General features: G+C 38.7%; 3 protein-coding genes across 7 annotated transcripts; 1 reads left to right on the forward strand and 2 right to left on the reverse strand.

Moving 5' to 3' along the window:
• Positions 1–2,979: 2,979 nt before the first annotated feature.
• Positions 2,980–7,982, reverse strand: LOC105011167. 2 transcript variants are annotated; one of them, XR_004575925.1, is made up of 6 exons: positions 6,596–6,729; positions 5,159–5,518; positions 4,725–5,003; positions 4,223–4,573; positions 3,580–3,771; positions 2,980–3,043 (listed from the first exon to the last, which is right to left on the reverse strand). XR_004575925.1 is itself a non-coding variant. In XM_034293094.1 (6 exons), the coding sequence occupies exons 2-6, from the start codon at positions 6,776–6,778 to the stop codon at positions 3,764–3,766; spliced, it is 1,035 nt and encodes a 344-aa protein (XP_034148985.1). In that variant the 5' UTR covers positions 6,779–6,780; positions 7,839–7,982; the 3' UTR covers positions 3,634–3,763. The 2 variants fall into 2 exon arrangements, 1 of the variants encoding a protein (XP_034148985.1); XM_034293094.1 differs by lacking the exons at positions 2,980–3,043; positions 6,596–6,729 and adding exons at positions 6,742–6,780; positions 7,839–7,982 and having other exon boundaries at positions 3,634–3,771.
• Positions 7,983–9,303: 1,321 nt separating this feature from the next.
• Positions 9,304–12,892, reverse strand: LOC117594775. The gene is made up of 4 exons (XM_034293563.1): positions 12,786–12,892; positions 12,337–12,396; positions 12,193–12,250; positions 9,304–11,878 (listed from the first exon to the last, which is right to left on the reverse strand). Exons 1-4 carry the CDS (start codon positions 12,866–12,868, stop codon positions 9,614–9,616), a joined length of 2,466 nt encoding a protein of 821 aa, XP_034149454.1. The 5' UTR covers positions 12,869–12,892; the 3' UTR covers positions 9,304–9,613.
• A 223-nt stretch (positions 12,893–13,115) lies between these two features.
• Positions 13,116–18,085, forward strand: LOC117594776 (unconventional myosin-X-like). 4 transcript variants are annotated; one of them, XM_034293566.1, is made up of 13 exons: positions 13,116–13,233; positions 13,491–13,627; positions 13,832–13,936; positions 14,094–14,159; positions 14,431–14,578; positions 15,115–15,158; positions 15,313–15,375; positions 15,600–15,686; positions 15,843–15,878; positions 16,266–16,410; positions 16,635–16,706; positions 16,924–16,951; positions 17,842–18,085. In XM_034293566.1, exons 2-13 carry the CDS (start codon positions 13,532–13,534, stop codon positions 17,990–17,992), a joined length of 1,041 nt encoding a protein of 346 aa, XP_034149457.1. In that variant the 5' UTR covers positions 13,116–13,233; positions 13,491–13,531; the 3' UTR covers positions 17,993–18,085. The 4 variants fall into 4 exon arrangements, with proteins under 4 accessions (XP_034149457.1, XP_034149456.1, XP_034149455.1 ...); XM_034293565.1 differs by having other exon boundaries at positions 13,116–13,229; positions 15,310–15,375; positions 17,842–18,083; XM_034293564.1 differs by having other exon boundaries at positions 15,310–15,375; positions 17,842–18,082.
• The last annotated feature ends 530 nt before the right edge of the window (positions 18,086–18,615 follow it).

The raw sequence follows: 18,615 nt of genomic DNA on the forward strand, positions 1-18,615 counted from the left end.
TGTTCTTTAGTTGCTTAAAGACCCGCCAATGAGCACACAAGCCAGATTCTCACCCTGGATCACCTTGATTTAGGTCCAAGCAATGAAGCTCCATATTAAAGCAATTAGAATGCTTATCTATGAAAATATGTCTGTTTCTTACGTCATCTGTGTAACAGCTGGGCATGGCCTGTGCCGTGGTAGCTGTTGCACTTCTATGTTCAAGGAACTTTAGTTCTAGAGTGTGTGTTTCTGTGTTCTGTGTCATACCCCTGTGTTAATTGGTTTTACTTGCCCCTCATTATCACTCTATTTATTTTCCCCAGTCCCCTGTGTTTGGGGTTGGTCATTGCTTCATGTGGTGTTCCTGTTTGAGTAGTTTTTGTCATTTAGTCTGTTGTAATTAAGTCTGTTTATTAAAAGTCCTGTGTTCCACCCTCTCCTCGCCTCTGTCCTGATACTCAGCGTTACAGTCTGAAAACAGGCTTTGCATAACCATGTAGTAAAATATCCGTGAGCCTAGCTGAATACTCCTCAAACAACCATAAGACATATGCAAACAGAGCATGGACATTGTCTAACAAAGGGGTTTATGTGTTTCTGACCGTTGCACGGCCTGTGCTTTTTAGCAAACCTTTGGCATGTTTTCTGAATTTCTGTGTTGACATTTCTGAATTTCTGTGTTGACATTAATCATTATCTTCTCCATACAAGGCTGCCAACAAAGCTCTACAAGCTCCCTACATGTAGACACAAAGCAGTTGTTATCTCAAAAGCACAGTACATTTCTTTGGCAGTTATCGTTGAATGCACATTCATAATACAGGTGGGACATTTAGAAACATTTGAATCTTATAGAGGGAATTGCTTTCTGTTTTGACTCAGCAAGAGGGGCCTATTCTGTGTTCTTCTGTTAATTACACAGAGGTAATGTTAGGTTCATCATCTGTAAACGACATGGGAGGACATCTCCAGTCCCTAGAGGACCATCCTGATAATTTATGTTGAATATTGTCCATGTTTGGGGTTGTACATTTATATACTGTTAGGTCCTGATTTAATTGGACACTGACACAAGTTTTGTTATTTAGGCTGTTTCCCAAAATATATTAATGTTACAGTTAAATAATGAATATACGGGCTTCAAGTGCAGCCTCTCAGCTTGAGGGTATTCAGATCCAAATTGGAGGAAGGGTTTAGCTCTCTATTATGTAGCCCCCTCCTTTTTAAGGGAACAAAGGTTATTGGACAATTGACTCAAAAGCTGTTTCATGGACAGGAATGTGAAACAAAATAGATCAATCAATCAATCAAATGTATATATAAAGCAAGAAGCAGACTTGGGAACTATAGGTATCTCCTTGCAGGCGAAGCGAAGTACGCCTTATGAATTATTCTGTAAAGATGAAAACTTTGCTGCCTAAAACCATTAGTATCTACATTATGGTAAGCCTGAAATAAAACCGTTTACGGTTATATTGCGACTGTTTCTGGTGGATTTCCGAAGTACGCATCCGTGCATGCTTTTTGGTTCAGGATAGACAAACACATTTGCTGGCTTAACATACAGTAGTTACGTTATAGTAAGCCTTAACTGAAATTGCATACGGTTATATTGTGAGTGTTTCTGGCATGGAAAAATTCATCTTTAATTCTTTGATTAAGATGTTATTCCTAGGAAGTTAGTATATATTAGTAAGCCTATTACTGGCTAATAAGCTGTTAAAATGGCCAGCGGCAAAAGCAATACAGTTCATAGATGCTGGCTGAGGAACTTACTAAGAAACGTTATTCAGTTTAACACAATCCCCAATGGAGTCTAGCGACTGCTGAAATGTGTAATACCTTGGTGTAGTGGTTAAAGACAGTGTCTCTCCTTTGGAAGACCTAAGTTCAAATCTGTTGAGAACAATGACCTTCATTAATTATTTCTGGTAGATTCCATGATTCTTGTCTTTTTACTTGATGAAAAGTCATCGTCACATTTATTGATAGTTATTGTGTAAATGTCATTCACGAATTAAAGAAAAAAGTATGTTGTTTTGACATGAAAGAAAAAAACAAGTTCTCATGCCATGAAGTGAAATAGCTTTGGCAGACTCGCTAGCAATTGCTAAATTATTATGACTATTCCAGTAAGTTAGTAGATACCGATGAAGCTTAATATTAGCTAATACTCCGTGTGGTAGTGGTTAATGACACAGACTTTCACATGGGTGACCGGGGTTCGAATCTCAAGATGGCAACCCATTTTATTGCGAGCCGGTTGAACTAGACTTGCCTGGCTTCTTGTTTGTTTCAATCTTGATAATTATGTCTTACAGCTCATAATCCCTACAACTATTCCTGCAGTTTTCTGGCAAAACCAAACATCAGTGACGTCACCGTGACGTCCACTCCAAATGGGACTATTGGATAAAGACTTCAGACATGAAGTGAAACGAGCACAAGAGCTGCTGGTATGTCCGATTGCAATGAATGAGCGCATGTGGATTTGTCTCAAGAACATAGATCTAAAAACATGAACTAAATACTTCTACAGTAACAAATGAGACATGTATACTTCTCCAACACTGGTGCGCTGGTTCGTCATCACTTGTGTGTGGAGCGGCTTAACGTAAACCAGCCTGGTCTCGGGTGCAGCCCCACATCCCAAGTGCGGTACAAATCGTCGGGTACATGCACTCCAACGTTAATTAAATGGCCTGCCTTACTCATAACGCTACGATGGCTGTATTTCATTGGGAGTAGTTCTATAAATGTTTCGGAGATGCTTGCATAGTCATTTTGAACATACTTTCATGTTGTTTTATTCAACAAACAACATTATACTTAAAACTCTTCCATTTAAGTTTGAAAATGTTAGCATTAACCAATATTCTGTCTAATGGAATATAAGTCAGATTTATCAGCCGAAGAGCCAACAACCTGCTCGCCCACGTTGCTAAAATAGCCTCAAGTGGTAACATGTGGTGTTTGAACAGTAGTAGAATAGCAAATAGCGGGGTTAGGATTAGGGTTGGTCAGGTAAATCAACTCCCTCCAGGAAAGCAAGTCAAAAGATCTGAAACAGATTTATTAATGATATGACACGTTTACACTGTTAATGAAATATTCAATAGTAAACAGAATTTAACAGGACTTGATATTAATATTCAAACGGAAAATGTGAAAGTAAATATTGAGATCTACTACTCTATCTGTTGTCAAAATAAAAATGAACAGTAAGAACCTACAGTAAATAAACACTAACAGTATCATAATATTATCAATAACAGCATAATATAAAATCTGTATCAGTCATTTATTAGATACTCATCCACAGCGACTTTTAGCATTGTCGTTTTTTCATACTGGCCTCAAATCCCCAATCAAAGCCTTTCAACTGCAACACGATCTTGCCAAGTAAACCACATTCCCCTATCAACCCTCTTAAAGTGTTACTAGGTCTTAAACATATCCCAAAAATGTGTGATTACAGCCTTGCTTCCTCTCTTCCAGTGGTTATCCTGCCTGCCTGTGTGTGTGTGAGTGTTTGTGTGTGTGTGGGGTCATTGAATATCTAGAAAATAAAACATGTTATACGAATTGATTCATCACCTTGAATAATGTAAATCAGAGCAATGTCTGGAATCAATATGTTGGGGTACAAGATTTAGCAGGTCAAGAGAGCCAGGTCAGGAACAGGGATTATGGTTGGAGGATTTAGTATGTCCAGAGAGCCAGGTCAGGAACAAGGATTATAGCTGGAGAATTTAGTTGGTCCAGAGAGCTGGGTCTGTTCCTAGTATCCTGGATTAGAGAACAGATATAATATCAGAGACAAACTAGAAGCGAATAACACACCTTTATGTCCTCCCATTTCAGCAGTGTCTGATTTGTGATTAATGTCTTGCCTCATGACAGCGACACCACCACGGTTTTAGAAGGTTCAAAGATTGAGACAAAGCTGTTCTGGTTCATACATACTCTACTGTCTTGTCACTGAGCACTGACTGACACATATACTGCAGGAGAGTCTATTCCAACAAACATGACTGGGCTTGCAGAAAACAGACCTACCCACTTGGGTGGCGCTGAGCTCATTTGCCACCCCTTGGCACTGTCAGTTGAATACCACACATTTAAAAAGGAAGTAAAACACTTTTATCTCTTGATTAGTTAAAGCTAATCAAGAGATAAAATATAATAATAATTAATGTGATTCTATCTGAAAGAAACAACAGCCACAATCCAGTCTCACCATGACTCTTGCTGCAGACGAAGTTGTGTCTGTCAGTCTCAGGCAGGCTGAACCATTGTCCCCCACCTGTCTTTATGGCACCTGTGATCCCACATTGCTCGGTGTTGTGGCTCTGCCATTCAGCCCAGTTCTGGTAGCAGGAATAATTTCCAATGACCCAGATCCAGAAGTTCAATGTGCAGCTATACCTCAGGCCCAGCCAGACGAAGGGACTGGAGGCATTGTTTGCTCTCTGTTGGACCCTGTTCTGGATGTTCTGGTTGAGGACAGACACCAGCTCCATCCCCTTGTCTCTACAGGACCACAAGGCTTCTGACCACGTCTTGTTCTCTTTGACCAGGACCAGCTCATCTGGAGATAGAGGGGGACACTTAGAATCATGCTAATTACTTAAACAACATCACTGATTCTGAAGTTAGGGAATAGGTTTGTAATGAATAAATGTTTTATCATGACTGTTTTATGTATATTAATGTACTGTTAGTTGGTGTCAGTGGCTCACCATCATAGCAGATAAAAGGACGTTTAAGACAATTCACGTTGTTTGGTGTGCAGTTGCTGCAGGAGCCACTGTTGTTGTACCAACCCCAGACACAAGGATCTTTATGCAGTCCAATCCACACTTTGTCACTATGTGAGTGAAATGTGTTCTTCACTTGCTCCCACTCTGTAGAGTTCCTCACACTGGCCAGGTCTGTGTGGTTTTTTCTACAGTAGTTCTGAGAGAAAGTCCAATTGCCTTGATAGTCGATGTAGATGTACTTACTGGTGTGATTGTGTTCTATTGAAAACAGAAATAGATATAAGATGTGAATCTAAGGCCATTTTCAAATGAACACAGGTTAACAAAAAAATATTTTCCTCTTCAAAATCTGTAGTGATGGGCAAAAATACAGCTGGACAGAATTTAAAAGTCTTACTGACTGGGGTGCTCACCGTCATAGCAGACAAAATTAAGTGTTGTCTCACAGTTTACATCATGCCACTTCCCTTCTTTAATAAACACGCAAAACTCCTTATGCTCTTGATTATCTGGTTGTTTACTGTCCCAAAACGTCTCCCCATTTAACTCTGTTCCGTCAAGTGACCACCTCCAAGTGCTGTTTTCTGGCTCTAACAAGGTTTTTTCCTTCCAGTGTGCAGTAACGATATTAAACATGTCAATTTCCCTCATGTTCTCTACAGTTGCCAGGCCAGTGTAGTTCTGTGTGCAGTTACTCTGAGCCTCAGTCAAGTTCCTTGGTTTAGCTTTAAAGTGATACTTGACGGAGAGGCATGGGGGGAGAACAGACAGCCCTGTGGAGAACAAACCAATGTCGTAACATATTACCTTTACATCATTTAGCAAACCATCTTATATAGAGTGACTTGAGGTACTGAGTGCATACATTTTCATTTTGTCTGGGTAGGCCTACACATTGAGCACATTTCCTAAGCAAGTCTATATAATACAATGTCACTGTAAGAAATGCCTTTTTAAAATGAGAACTGACATTCAAATTGGTATTATAATTATCCCCTTAAGGGAGGAAACGTGTGTATTTTTCTGCATTCTCTGTAATATTTAATAAGTTGCAATATGAGCTCCACCACTGACCAAAATCTCATTATTATAATGTTCAAAATTATTTCTGAAAACACAAAATATAAAAAACTAAATACATTAAATTGTTGTTCAGGCAAATATGAACAAATTATAAATATTGAAATAGCAATACTGTCCCGATCTGTGTATGTACATACTTTTAGTTGAACAACTTAACACTGACTACACATTTCACAAATCCCGAGCCATCCACACATGGGTGGAATCCCAGGGGGGACGGTGGGGACACAAAGGATGTGTTAGATATTTTACTTCTACCACTCAGTACAATAAAACACATTTATAATCTTCGCCAGCCTTCATTTTCGCTGCATTAAATTATAGGTCACACTTTATATTAGCTAGCAGTATCACTGACCAGTGTTTGCAGCTGTTTGAATTCGATTCAATGAGAGAAGCTTGCAATGCGATGTATGTAGTGTTCCACAGCTGGCAAGGTGACGGTATTTGTGTCCAACCTTTGAAAGTCACTCAATACACGTAGCTATTTCAGTTTTAATACAGTAAGTTTGTTTTATGTTTCTGATAGGGTTCACACTCACAGCTGAATTTCCAGAGATACAGTAGTGAACAAACCAATTGCGCAAACTAGAACAGTGTTATAGCACTACTTTTGGTGACCCCCTCAATAATTGCTCCTGAGAAAATGTAATGAAATTGTCCCCTCCAAAGTTGATATCACATTTCCGCCGCTGCTTCCACATAGAGAAACAAATCAGCTAATTTGCCAGCATTGCTCTGTGTGAATAAAAGACACTTTTACTTGCATTCTTGTTTGACGCCAATGTCGCCGTTGACCCTCACGGATCGTGACTCTCTACCTTGCATTCTCATTCCGGTGAAAGATGTGCGCAAAGAAGAGCGCATGTATGTAAAATAAAAGCTTTTTGTGCGTCTTGGCCACAACACTAACCTGTGAAGAACAGGAGGAGAAACAGATATCGGTCCATCCCTGTGGACCGGAGAGAAAAAACTGTTCACAATCCAAAATAACGAAAATGCAATGTACACCACCAACAATAACACCTCTGAGGTTGTTTTCAATGCTACGATACTTGACTGGAAATGCCAACACGTGGCGCTAACTCAGGTACAACATGCACCTATGTTAATATACATGTTAATAGGTTTAATGGCGCATTTTACATTTGTAATCACAATAATTTCATGAACAGTATTCATGTCAGTGAAGCGCAGGTCAGCTGTTTATTTGCCCACATAGGCCTTAAACTGCTAGTCATCCGCAACTACTCAACTATTAGTATTAAAGGGAAAATCAGAGGCCCAAGCTGGCACTAATGGGAATACAGAAATATGTCAGTCTAGTTTTTTTACTGTTAAATTCCCGCTAAGGCAACTATTTACAATGATGATAAAGGGTGTCTGGTTATAGCAGTTTTATTTCATCATCAATTCCTGTATGGGGAAATGATGGATGCAGAAAATGAGCAAACAGTTGTTTAAAACCTTTAACAGAGACAAACAGTAAATATACAGTGTGTCTCTGGCTCACAATGGAGTCAGACTGACATATAAGTTGTCAATAGAAACACCAGGGAACATAAGAATGCCTACTATGCCACAACATTTGCAGAGCAGCATACTAAATATGCCAATGAAACATATATAGCCTCTCAAAAGTCTACGTAAAATGAAAGCATATGATAGCTACAACAAACACCTCCCAAACACCTCATATTAACACATCATATTAACACCTCATATCAACACCACATATTAACACCTCATATCAACACCTCATATAAACACCTCATATTAAGTTAAAACCACCGGCCACCCATCTGTCACTGACCCAAAACATGTTTAATGACCGACCCTGACAGCAGTTTCTCTGTCAAACACATCTCAACCACACTCATTCACATCATGTCCTTCCTGATGCTGAACTGCACAAAAACACTGATTCACAAAATGTCTTGTATTCTCTTTCAACAGGCACCCTAGCAGAGTTGAAAGAAATAAAATATTAAATGAAATAAATATTCAAACCTGATGTTAGCTCTTCTTGGTTGTTGTACCTTGAAGTTGTTAGATTCCGTCCCTCTACCTCTAAGTGGTTATGTCCCCTCTGGACAGGTGAGTCATTCAGGTATAATGTACCTGCACTTCCTTTTCTATGACATCACGCCATAGTGATGTCACACAAACTCGGGTGAATACTTGCAACATTAAAACATATGCAAACAGAGCATGCCACCCACAAAGAAGTAGTGGCCCTCACAAATGTAATGCAAGTGAAATCTGTAAAATGCAGGTGACAAATACTGTAACATTTACAAAAACATGTTTGAACATTAAAAACGGTCTTATATTTATTTGCTAATCATCCTTTGTTTTTGTTAACAGTTAATCATTTGTTTTTGGATTGGGACATTTGTTTGTGAAACTATATGCATATATTTCTTGACAGTGGTTTTTATTTTCCAGTTGCATTATGTATTCGTGACTTTAGGAGGACATGAGGTCCTGGTCCACACCTGCGGAGTACCTGGTTTGGGGGGCCTGTTGCTGTCCCTGTCCTTGTCCATCTGGTCATACTACTGACCTAGTCTAAATTTAAATAAACTCTGGATTTAGCCCACATGCATTTATTAATTATTCCAATTGGACTCTTAATATCTCACCCGGCACTGCCAGAAGAGGACTGGTCACCCCTCTGAGCCTGGGTCCTCTCTAGGTTTATTCCTAAAATTCGGCCTTCTTATGGAGTTTTTCCTAGCCACTGAAATTCAACACTACTGCTGTTTGCTCCTTGGGGTATAAGGCCGGGTGTCTCTGTAAAGCACTTTGTGACAACTGCTGTTGTAAAAAAGGGATTTATAAATACATTTGATTGATTGACTTGCTGTATATATTTGTGACTTTCTACAAAAGGTTTACAACGTTTTGATAAAAATCACAACATATAGCCATAGACGACACTGTTTTGTCATGCTCAACACCCACATGGAAAGAACCTATATGAGGATATATGCACATATATGTAACCTATATGCAGTCTATATGCACATATATGCTGCATATATACAGCATATATGCACATATATGATAATATATATGCTGCATATATGCGTGTATATGCCACATATAGGCAAAATTGAGGTGCATATATGTGCATATACAGGCCATATAGGTCTCCTGTATTGCTTCTTTATATCCACATATAAGCCCTATATGTACATACAAGATACGTCTCCTAGCTCATGGCAAGATCTGGTCATTTTGTAGCTCATATCTCACTTTGGAAACTGTCATACATGATGCCTAGCTCATATTTTCTATTATCAAGGCAATAACTAAGAAATAACTAAAAAAAATTATGCAAGAACTTATGTATGTGCGAACACATGAAATGGGTATCACATCTAATTGGCATGTTATGGAATTTAACTATGGCACTTAAGTGAGAGGAGATGGAAAGCTATGATGTCTACACGTTTTCCTGAAACATTTACAAGGTCAATTCTTTCTTGTATGAAAATAGTGGAAAAGAAGGAAATGTATAACAAAATGGTTTGTGTTGTTTTTTTTATTTTTGTCAATCAAGCCTTTTTTCCAATTTCAAGTCACTTCCAGATTCACATTACAGCTCATACACATCCACACATTCACCGTTACATCCACCAAATGCAATGTTTTCTGTATTGTCTTAATGCATTTTCCAGAATATGGCTGAAAGGTCATTACAGTCTGAATGTAGCAAAAAAACTAACAAAAGAAAAGTACATAGAACATACATTCAAGTAATCATCATCATCCCACATCTATCTGAGCATTTCACTGTGGTTAATGAATTTGAAGACAATGTCAACATTTCTGTTCACAGTTTTAACAAACAGACACTTTTCTTTTATCTGAGATGCTTGTATAGCAACTAAAGGCCCCAGACATTTCCCTACAGGGATGAAATAACAAGGATTCTTAAATTGACCGCAGATGTCCTGTTTCACTTTTTGGTAGTACTTCCCCACTGCATAACATGTCTCCCCCTGCCCCAGATCACAGACAATGAATGTCTTCACAGAGAAAATACTTTCCTCTCGATCAGAAAGAATGACAGTGTACGAGTTTCTCCGAAAAGTACGCGAGTAGTTTTGTGAATGAACTATTTCAAGATTAACCACTACTCTGCAAAAATACTTCACAGTGACTCTATTTTCAAGGTTGCTGATGCTGTTCAAGGCCAGAAAATCATCATTTCTGATCATACAAATTTTAGGCCTACCCAGAGATGTAACACCATGACAGCGACTTACTTCCTGCACCATTTTTTTCTCAACTGAAAAAGACTCTAAGAGAGCTAAGTAATCATCAGAAGCTGCCACCATGGTTTTTTGGGAAAATGATGGAAATGCAACCTGTAGCCAAACTGTTTTCATTATCTGCAGAGAAACTCCCTGGCTGCTCTTTATCATATCTAAAATGATCCCATTGTATGACTCAAACACAAATGCAGACTGTGCCCAGAGGGGACCCCAGTTCCTCACAGTATTGGGCAGATGAAGGCACAAATGTACATTGAAAGTGACATTATTGATCCCATAAAGGGTCTCCATTTCCTGAACAAACTCTGTTAGCAACCCCTCAGATTCTGATATGTGCAGTGGTGATATATTCTCACCGAGTAGAAGAGAAACCCCCTTTACCAACTTAAACCAGTGCTTCAGATATTTTTCAGGTAAGACCCCTTTCAATGTTGGTATGCTGTAATAAAACAACCACATGTTCCACTCGTGTGCCTTCCAGAACTTTTTCTCTTTCACTGAGCGGGGGACACGGGAAACATTACAGGGGGGTTTAATAGAAGTTAAAATGTCATCAATCTGTTCTGTTGAGTGTCCGATATACCATGGCGATTGGTTGTTTTCAGAATGAAACCACAGCGTGGTGATGCTTCTTGCTACACCCAGCAGCACACTGTGCATATAATCTGGAACACAGCCATCAATGATATTAAAATCAGGTAGACAAGACAAAATACTAGGCCCTTTCACTCCCTTAGTGGGGTTTCCAGCAAGAGCCTCTTCCACCAGATCATCAGTCTGGGAGGGATTCCTCAACTCTGCTTTTTCATAGGGATAAGCCCTTACACGCCCCCTGCGTTTTAGCACACTTGTTCCTTTCTGCATACAAAAAGAACACCCAAACTCACCATTAAACTGTTTAAAGTTCTGAATCAGTGGCCGAGCAACTGAATCTGCCACCATGGTAGTAAGCAGTACTTTACTTGTGACAATTTCCCAACTTTCACTTTCCCATATAAGACCATTAGAGTACAACTCTATGCATTCATCGACAAATGGTTTCATGTAAGTGTTCATATTTGGTTTGTTTTGACCAAACCACAGGCCACAAAGCATAACATGTTTTGCACGTAGCTGTATTGGCAGTTCATTAATAGTACACAAAATTGGCCACAAACTTTTTGTGTTTGATTTGTGCACTGGCACTCCATCACAGTTGAAAGTCAGTGATATGCTGTCTGGTGATGCAAGGGGTGATAGTTTTTTGTATAAATGTCCATCATATATATCTTTGATGGAGGCATCCTTCTTCTCAAAGCGGTGTTTCAGGTGTTTCCCTAATTGGTGGTCCTCAAGCAGTTTTTTAATTTGGTATTTTAGTGGCAAGTACAAAAAACACTGGTCTTTTTGTGCATGCGCTTTTGATGTGTCCTGGTCACAGACTGGGCACTTGACATTAAAGGGACCTTCCTGCATGCTTACCTTGCAACTCTTGCACACATAATGTACTTCTAATATGTCTTTCACTGAATCAAATGCTTTGTAGAAAAGGTACTTTGAGCCACTAACCAATTCCCCACCAGGACCAGCAATAAAGTTGATAAGATGCATGATGTCCTCCAAGGCTCTATTTGTTAATCCATGTTTAAGTTTTAATGCCAGCAGCAGGAGTTCCACCTGTTCTTTTGTTGGTTTCTGGTCTAAAGTTGGACTTGTGGGGTCTTCTAGATGTTCCTCTACTGGCTCCCTAGGTGAAGAGCTAGGGCCAGGTATGGGTTGGTTCATCTGTGAATTTAAAACATTGGATTAGCAATCCCAAATTTGCACAGACTCATACAAATGTACCATTTCATGTGGTTGGTAACCACTTGCATTTGAAGGCTCAAGTGTATTTGTTTATTTTTTTAACAGTCTTCTCCAAATTAATTTTATGCCCCCTTTTGTCCACATGTATATTTTTCTGACACTTTAAGCAACATCAGGAAGAATTGGGTTGTGGAATTATCTATGATGATTTACATTAACTAGTGTGCATGCACATGCACGAACAAAACAAAAAACACCTAACTTTAATATTTTTGCCATTTTTAGCCACTTACTGTGTCATCAGAAGCAGTAGACACCGGGTCATCTTGATTGTCCTCTTGGGTGAGATACCTAAAATAAAAATAAAAATCATTCAGCAAGAAATATGTAGGTTTTTTTATTTGGTATTTAATTTGGTGTGCTTGTTTTCTACTTACTGAGTTGTAGAAGAAGAGGCCACAGCTTCTTCATCATCACCCATATCTTCAGAAATGTCCCTAACAAAAATGTTGTGGTAATGTTAAAACACTTCATGCATCACTCAATATAATAGGATTGATATGACTGATTGATTAAGTCCAAGCAGGTAAATTCCATTCATGAGGTGAAACCTTTAAGACTGTAGATTCAAAACACACAAAGTGAAATATTTTCCTGGCTAGAGTTCCAACTTGAACAGTTTTCTTTATTTATTTACTTTGGACATGGAAAGGTACAGTGGACATGGAAAGATACATTTTACCTTTATACAAACATACTTAACATACATTAAGGGGAATTATGCCACATGCGTTTACATGGTATAGGAAATTATCTGTAGCTGGTAGCTTTGTTAGCTGGCTAATTTAGCTAGCTAGCTTCTAGTACGTTTTGTTACAAGACTTACTTTCGTTTACGTCTTCTCTTTGTTCTTTCTGGAACGGGTGCTTCGTCGTCAACGAGGTACCTTTTGTAACGTACTGGATCCATATCTATTGCTTTTCTTTAATTGCGTCTAAATTGCATTTCTCCACTCTGCTGCCACCGATCAGCCGCTACAGCGTCGCGTAGTTGATGACGTCATCCGCATGCGGCCCAGCACACTATCTTTCGCGCCGAAAGATAACGGCTGGGCGTAAAAATTGCGATATCAGCGTTGGAGATCCGCTATGTCCTACTTGAATGGACTGAGGGTGAGGATAGAGGGGCCCATAGTATTTTGGCTCTCGACTGTGTCCGGAATTTTTAAGTAAAAAAATTTCTTGAAAGGACTGAAAAAAACGAGAAGCTGGTGGAATGGCGAAAAGGCCGCCAACCCTGGCCGGTGCACCGAGCAAGAATTATTGACGTGGCAAGTATGTTACATGCTAACTTTATCTGACGTTATGAAGTTACATACCACATTTAATGTTTTTTCTCGCTCTTAAAGAAGTCTAAAATGGATCTTGCTAGGTCCCTGGTTAGCAATAGCTTCGCTTTCTGGCTCATGTTAGCTACATAATTTGCTAATGTAAGCGAAGTCCAATTGGGACTAATGTTAGATTTGGTAACGTTAAGCATGATTAGACAAACGTTTGCAGTTCATGATAACATTTTAATTTTATTGTACCAGAATTTGAAAAAACTCTCCAAATTAAACTGCGTGGGATCGAGATGGAGAAAGAAGTCACACAGCAAACAAAACGTCCTCACATCCCAAACTCAAAGTACCGTGATCAGGGGCAGACTGAGAAGGCTTCAAAGAAAAGGGTAACTGACTGCACCAATTGGTGCTTTACTTAAATGATCTCCCCCTCTCTCTCTTGTTTCTTAATGTGTAGGCATGTGTGTAGGTTTGTAATTGTGTCATCTATGATGATTTCATGTGCTTTGTTGACAAGATGTATGTGCAAGGTGGTGTAACGTAAGTTAATAAGAGTTGGGCTAAAAGTCAGTCTGTTTCTCTCTGTCAAGGTTGACAATAAAAAGAGATGTCCTTCTAAATACAACCACGAGGAGGAGGAGGAGAAGGAGGAGGAGGAGGATGAGGCGCGTCATGACAGGCCTTCAAAGAACAAGGTACACTACCAGTCTGCATCCAGTGTGTGTTGTTACATTGCAATACAGTAAAGATAAGTAAGACTTTTATAATAAAGTGCATTACCAGTAGCTGTAACAAGGTATGACACCGGCACAGTAGGCAACTTTGTCCTCTCTCTTTCTCTCTCCCTCCCAGCGGGCCAGCGAAGAGGAGGAGCGTATTGGGGATGAAGAGGACATAGTACCACCCTCTAAGAAAAAGGTAGCCTAAATGATGACATCCATTGTGTGGTGTATTACATACATACATTACATGACATACAAGATGAGGAAGTTTCATGTTTTAAGTAAGGAATAACCACCAGGAGGCCGGACAACCAGTTACATATAGCCAAGGGACTTCTGCCCTAGACTTCTTGCCACCTTCCTCTTACACCTCTCGTGACATCCTCCCAGCCAATCAGAATCAACCATTTACAAAATAAGTTATATAACAATTAGCTGTTGTTCTTCTCTCTGTCTCTTTCTCGTAGACAGCTGCTGAATTTAGAAAACACCTGGATGAACAGATGTGGGAGAGGAGGAAACTTGACCAAATGCAAAGAAATTTGCAGGAGTTGAGAAATGAAGTCCATTCTCTTAAAAATGAAAATGCACGTCTGAAAGACATTATCATCAATCGTAAGTATTCCTAATTTTTATATTTATTAGCAAGGTTTTTTCTGGAGATGGATATTGCGGTGGCAGAGAAGTGTAAACTTAGAAATGTTATGGGCTGAAACACGTGTTTGGCAAAATATGTTGTTAGCTGGTGAGGTAGTGTGTGTGCTCATATAGCCGTTGATAAGATTCAAATTAGATTTATATTTATTTGTCTCTTTCTGGAGGAATTTGTAGAGGGTTAACAAAAGTCATGGCCTAGAGAACATACAGTTCATGAGAATAAATGATGCTTTTCTGCCTTCAACGGCTCAAGAAGGCAATCGGCTCCAGAAAAAAACCCTGGGGAATTAGAATTTGGGAGAAATTGGAGAAAGAAAATTGCGTTCACAACCAGGTTTCCTATGCAGAGCCTTATCAATGGGCTTTGGAGGGTTTTAGCTTGAGTTCACACCTGCAGGAAATGTCTTTCGAAGAGTAAGGGCACTGAGTTGCTGGGTGCTATTTTGATCCAGTGATTGTAATTATAGTTTTTTCTTTATATAACCTCTTTCTAGAAATCCCTCAAATGAAAAGTGACATCGCCATTATTGCTCAAAAGGTAAGTTCCTCTGATTTTCATTGCTTTTTAAAATTGTTTCTCAAGCAGAACTGGAGAGACTTGTGATGTTGGGCTGATTGATAGTGTTAATTTTTTATGTATTTACACTTTAATTTATTTAAGAGAATAACTATATTTTTCTTCTATGAAGAAGACTGGAAGGACTCCTGTGGAGGATCTAGATTCCTCCTTCTCGACTTTTGGAGAAATGCAACCGGTGAGTAACCCCCTTGCATTTTTATTTATTTATTTATTTATTTTACTTGTTACTCAAACAGAGCTATGGATTTTCATTATGTTTGGCTGATTACTTTTGCATGTAACTTTAATTTATTGGCATGTTTAATGTTTTTCAAGCCCCCCCTGTAAATAAGAATCTATAGTGGCTTGCTTGGATGAATAGAAATTGTTGAGTTTGACTATGTTTCTTTCTTCTCTAAGACTCCAGAGAGGAGACAGAGCCCAGAGGACACCGAGCCCTTTAAAGAGAGTCCCATGGTGACTGAGCGCTTTCGAGAGACACCACAGGTGTGTGTAACCCTTTTATACCTCAGATTTTACTTAAGGCTCCAACTGAGCTATAGGGATTTTTATGTTGGGATAGTTAGTGGTAATATGTAATTTACTTGCCCCATATTTATAAAATTGTTGAAGAGTTTAACAATGTTTTTCTTCTCTAACAAGACTGCAGCAACAGCTGAGACCTCAGCGAAAACACAGGTGAATAACATATTATGTAGTAAGGATGGGTATAAACTGTGTGCTTTGTAGGAGCCAATTAGTGTTATAAGTGACAATCATCCTCTCCTCCTGCCCCCCTTCACTCCTCTCCACCCACTGTCTTTTCTCCTTCCCTACTCTCCATCCAACCTCCTCCTTTCCCCCCACCCTGTCCTCCTCCTTCTCTCCTTTAATAACGTTTTGGGCAGTGATTAATTTGTTTCATTTCTTTATCATTCATCTGCATTTATACATATCATTAATCTGCATTTATACATAAAAACCTATTAACTATTGGGAAGCTAAGCATAAGAATCAATATGAAACATGAAAAAGTTTCTAAAAATTGCCAATAAATGTATATTGTGATGTGAAATTATTTTTCAGATGGAAGTTATAAAGGGCTCTGGGGTGTTTTGCCAGGCAGAAGCGTGGAAAGCAGCCCGCCTTGCCCCCTCTGCTACTGCCATGGTGCGGAATCTCCTGCTGGGCACCTTTGATTTGGAGACTTTGCTGAAAAGCAACCTGAATGGTACAAAACAACATGTTCCTAATATCTTCTGTCCTTGAAAAAAAAAAACAGTCATATTCTGTGGAATAAATTATGTGTGTGCGGGCATACCATCGCTTTTTTACTTGGCATTTTTGTATTTCCTTGCACCTCAAGAAAACATGATGTGTATATAAAAAAAACTCTTGCTTTCTCCACCTTCATTTTACACCCCTTTCATAATAATTTTGAAATATTACTTTAAGGTGGGAAGCCAACCAGAGGGGATGGGGAGCAGCTGGTCGCACTTGACCAAATTAAAAAGGCAGCCATTATTGGTGAGTAAATGCATAATGCATTGAGAAGGGAAAACCAAACTTTTAAGACTTTATAAGTTCACCACTTTAACCATAGCCTACTTGTATCAATATTTATTAGGCATCAATGGAGACTGCATAAAGTAGGGCACCAATTATTGTTACTGTATCTGCTTGGCACCTTTAATACTAATTCATCGCTTTCTGACTTCTTGATCCTACCTTTCCTCTTCTAAAGCCACATTGCTGGGGTATTGCGCTGTAAGGTGTGTAGTCCTCTATTTTGTAGAACATATAGTGTTGCAAATAACCTCATGGCATATTGTTGTCGTCTGAAGTGTTCTTAAATAATCATATTCACCCCTCCTTCACCTTAATCCCCTCTGTCCTGTGTTTGTGCCTTATTTTGTCTATACCGGTTATTGATTTGCTTGATTTTATTGCTTGATCTTATTGCTCTTCGAGTAAACCTAGCATGGCAGCTCGCGGGTGGAATGTGTGTGTGAATGGGTCAATGGGAGGACATTGTAATGTATTTTGGGGGTGCAGGAAAATGCTATAAAAGTGCAGCCCATTGACAACTAGATATGTTTACATGTGCAAAGTTTCTTACATCAGATAAAAAATTTGAGGGATTAGAATATCTGAATCTGTTTACATGGAAACAAATAATCTAATCATGACGTGCATAAACATGCACCAAGCCTTATTCAGAATAATAGCATTTTGACATCCGCAGAGCGGTCTTAATTTCCCTAAAACAACTGCAGAAGTTGTACTTCACCTGTGTTTTAAGCTAAACAAAAAACTCGGGAGTGGCAACATTTTTCCTATCCATGAATTTTCTCTGCTTTGGATGCACATGATTGACTGTGTGACTGTTAACAATGCAGTTCCCATGACGGACGTGTGCATATGAAAGAACAATGCCCCCCCCCCAAAAAGGGGGGGTGATGTTTCCAATCAGAATTTCTTTCAGATTTAGCAGAATCCAATCAGAATCTTCCAATTGACGTGTTTACATGACACATTTTTTATTATGGTCAGCCCTTTATCCAAAATATGTCTCCAGTCGCAGCTGTACTGTAAGCACTTTGGGTTCCTGATGAAGCACTATATTATTATTATACTGTCTAATTATTTTTGTCTTCTCTAGATGCTACATTGAAGAAGTGGCCGGCAGCCAGCCGAGGGCAGATAGGCACATCTATCAATTCAAAGCTCACGGAGCTGAGAAGATCAACAAGATAAATAGTTTTTTTTTTCTATTCAGTTTTTTGTCTTGTTTTTGTTCTTGTTCTATTTGATTGTTCTTAAGTAAATAAATAAATGTACATTTCTACATTTTGGGCTTTTATTTATGTTGCATAGTAGCTATGGATTTTAATAATTTTACTAATATATAGGTAAACATATAGGTGCATATATACATGCATATATGCACCCATATATACTTGCATATATGTACCTATATAGGTACATGTATGCACGTATATATGTACCCATATATGTACACATATGTGCATATATGGGTACATATATACGTGCATATATGTACCTATATAGGTACATATAAGCCCGTATATATGTACACATATGTGCATATATGTGTACATATATGCACACATATATACGTGCATATATGTACCTATATAGGTACATATATGTACCCATATATGTACATATATGTGTATATATGTACATATAATATAGGAAAACGGCCAATTTTATATATGTCACATATATTAAAAACATATATCAAAACCTATATTTAAACATATATGTTTATATAGGTTATTTCCATGTGGGCATACATGAATGTGCCTAAGTATCTTCTTAATATGTCATACTTCATAGTCCAGTGTGTAAGAATACAACCGTTCATTTAGTGGTCACATTCATTAATTACGCATCCGTCCAGAGTCAAGGG

The sequence above is a fragment of the Esox lucius genome, chromosome 7 (assembly GCF_011004845.1).
Source record: "Esox lucius isolate fEsoLuc1 chromosome 7, fEsoLuc1.pri, whole genome shotgun sequence".
NCBI lineage: Eukaryota > Metazoa > Chordata > Actinopteri > Esociformes > Esocidae > Esox > Esox lucius.

What these genes read in the sequence shown, in the direction of transcription:
- LOC105011167 (XM_034293094.1), bottom strand. Translation starts at nt 6,778, where the DNA reads ATGGACCGATATCTGTTTCTCCTCCTGTTCTTCACAG. An exon ending in TAATTTTGTCTGCTATGACG is followed by an intron (nt 5,004 to 5,158) that starts GTGAGCACCCCA and finishes TGTTTTCAATAG; the next exon opens with AACACAATCACACCAGTAAG. An exon ending in TCCTTTTATCTGCTATGATG is followed by an intron (nt 4,574 to 4,724) that starts GTGAGCCACTGA and finishes CTCTATCTCCAG; the next exon opens with ATGAGCTGGTCCTGGTCAAA.
- LOC117594775 (XM_034293563.1), bottom strand. Translation starts at nt 12,868, where the DNA reads ATGGATCCAGTACGTTACAAAAGGTACCTCGTTGACGACGAAGCACCC. An exon ending in AAGAGAAGACGTAAACGAAA is followed by an intron (nt 12,397 to 12,785) that starts GTAAGTCTTGTA and finishes CATTTTTGTTAG; the next exon opens with GGACATTTCTGAAGATATGG. An exon ending in GCCTCTTCTTCTACAACTCA is followed by an intron (nt 12,251 to 12,336) that starts GTAAGTAGAAAA and finishes TTTTTATTTTAG; the next exon opens with GTATCTCACCCAAGAGGACA.
- LOC117594776 (XM_034293565.1), top strand. Translation starts at nt 13,532, where the DNA reads ATGGAGAAAGAAGTCACACAGCAAACAAAACGTCCTCACATCCCAAAC. An exon ending in ACAGGCCTTCAAAGAACAAG is followed by an intron (nt 13,937 to 14,093) that starts GTACACTACCAG and finishes TCTCCCTCCCAG; the next exon opens with CGGGCCAGCGAAGAGGAGGA. An exon ending in TAAAAAGGCAGCCATTATTG is followed by an intron (nt 16,707 to 16,923) that starts GTGAGTAAATGC and finishes CCTCTTCTAAAG; the next exon opens with CCACATTGCTGGGGTATTGC.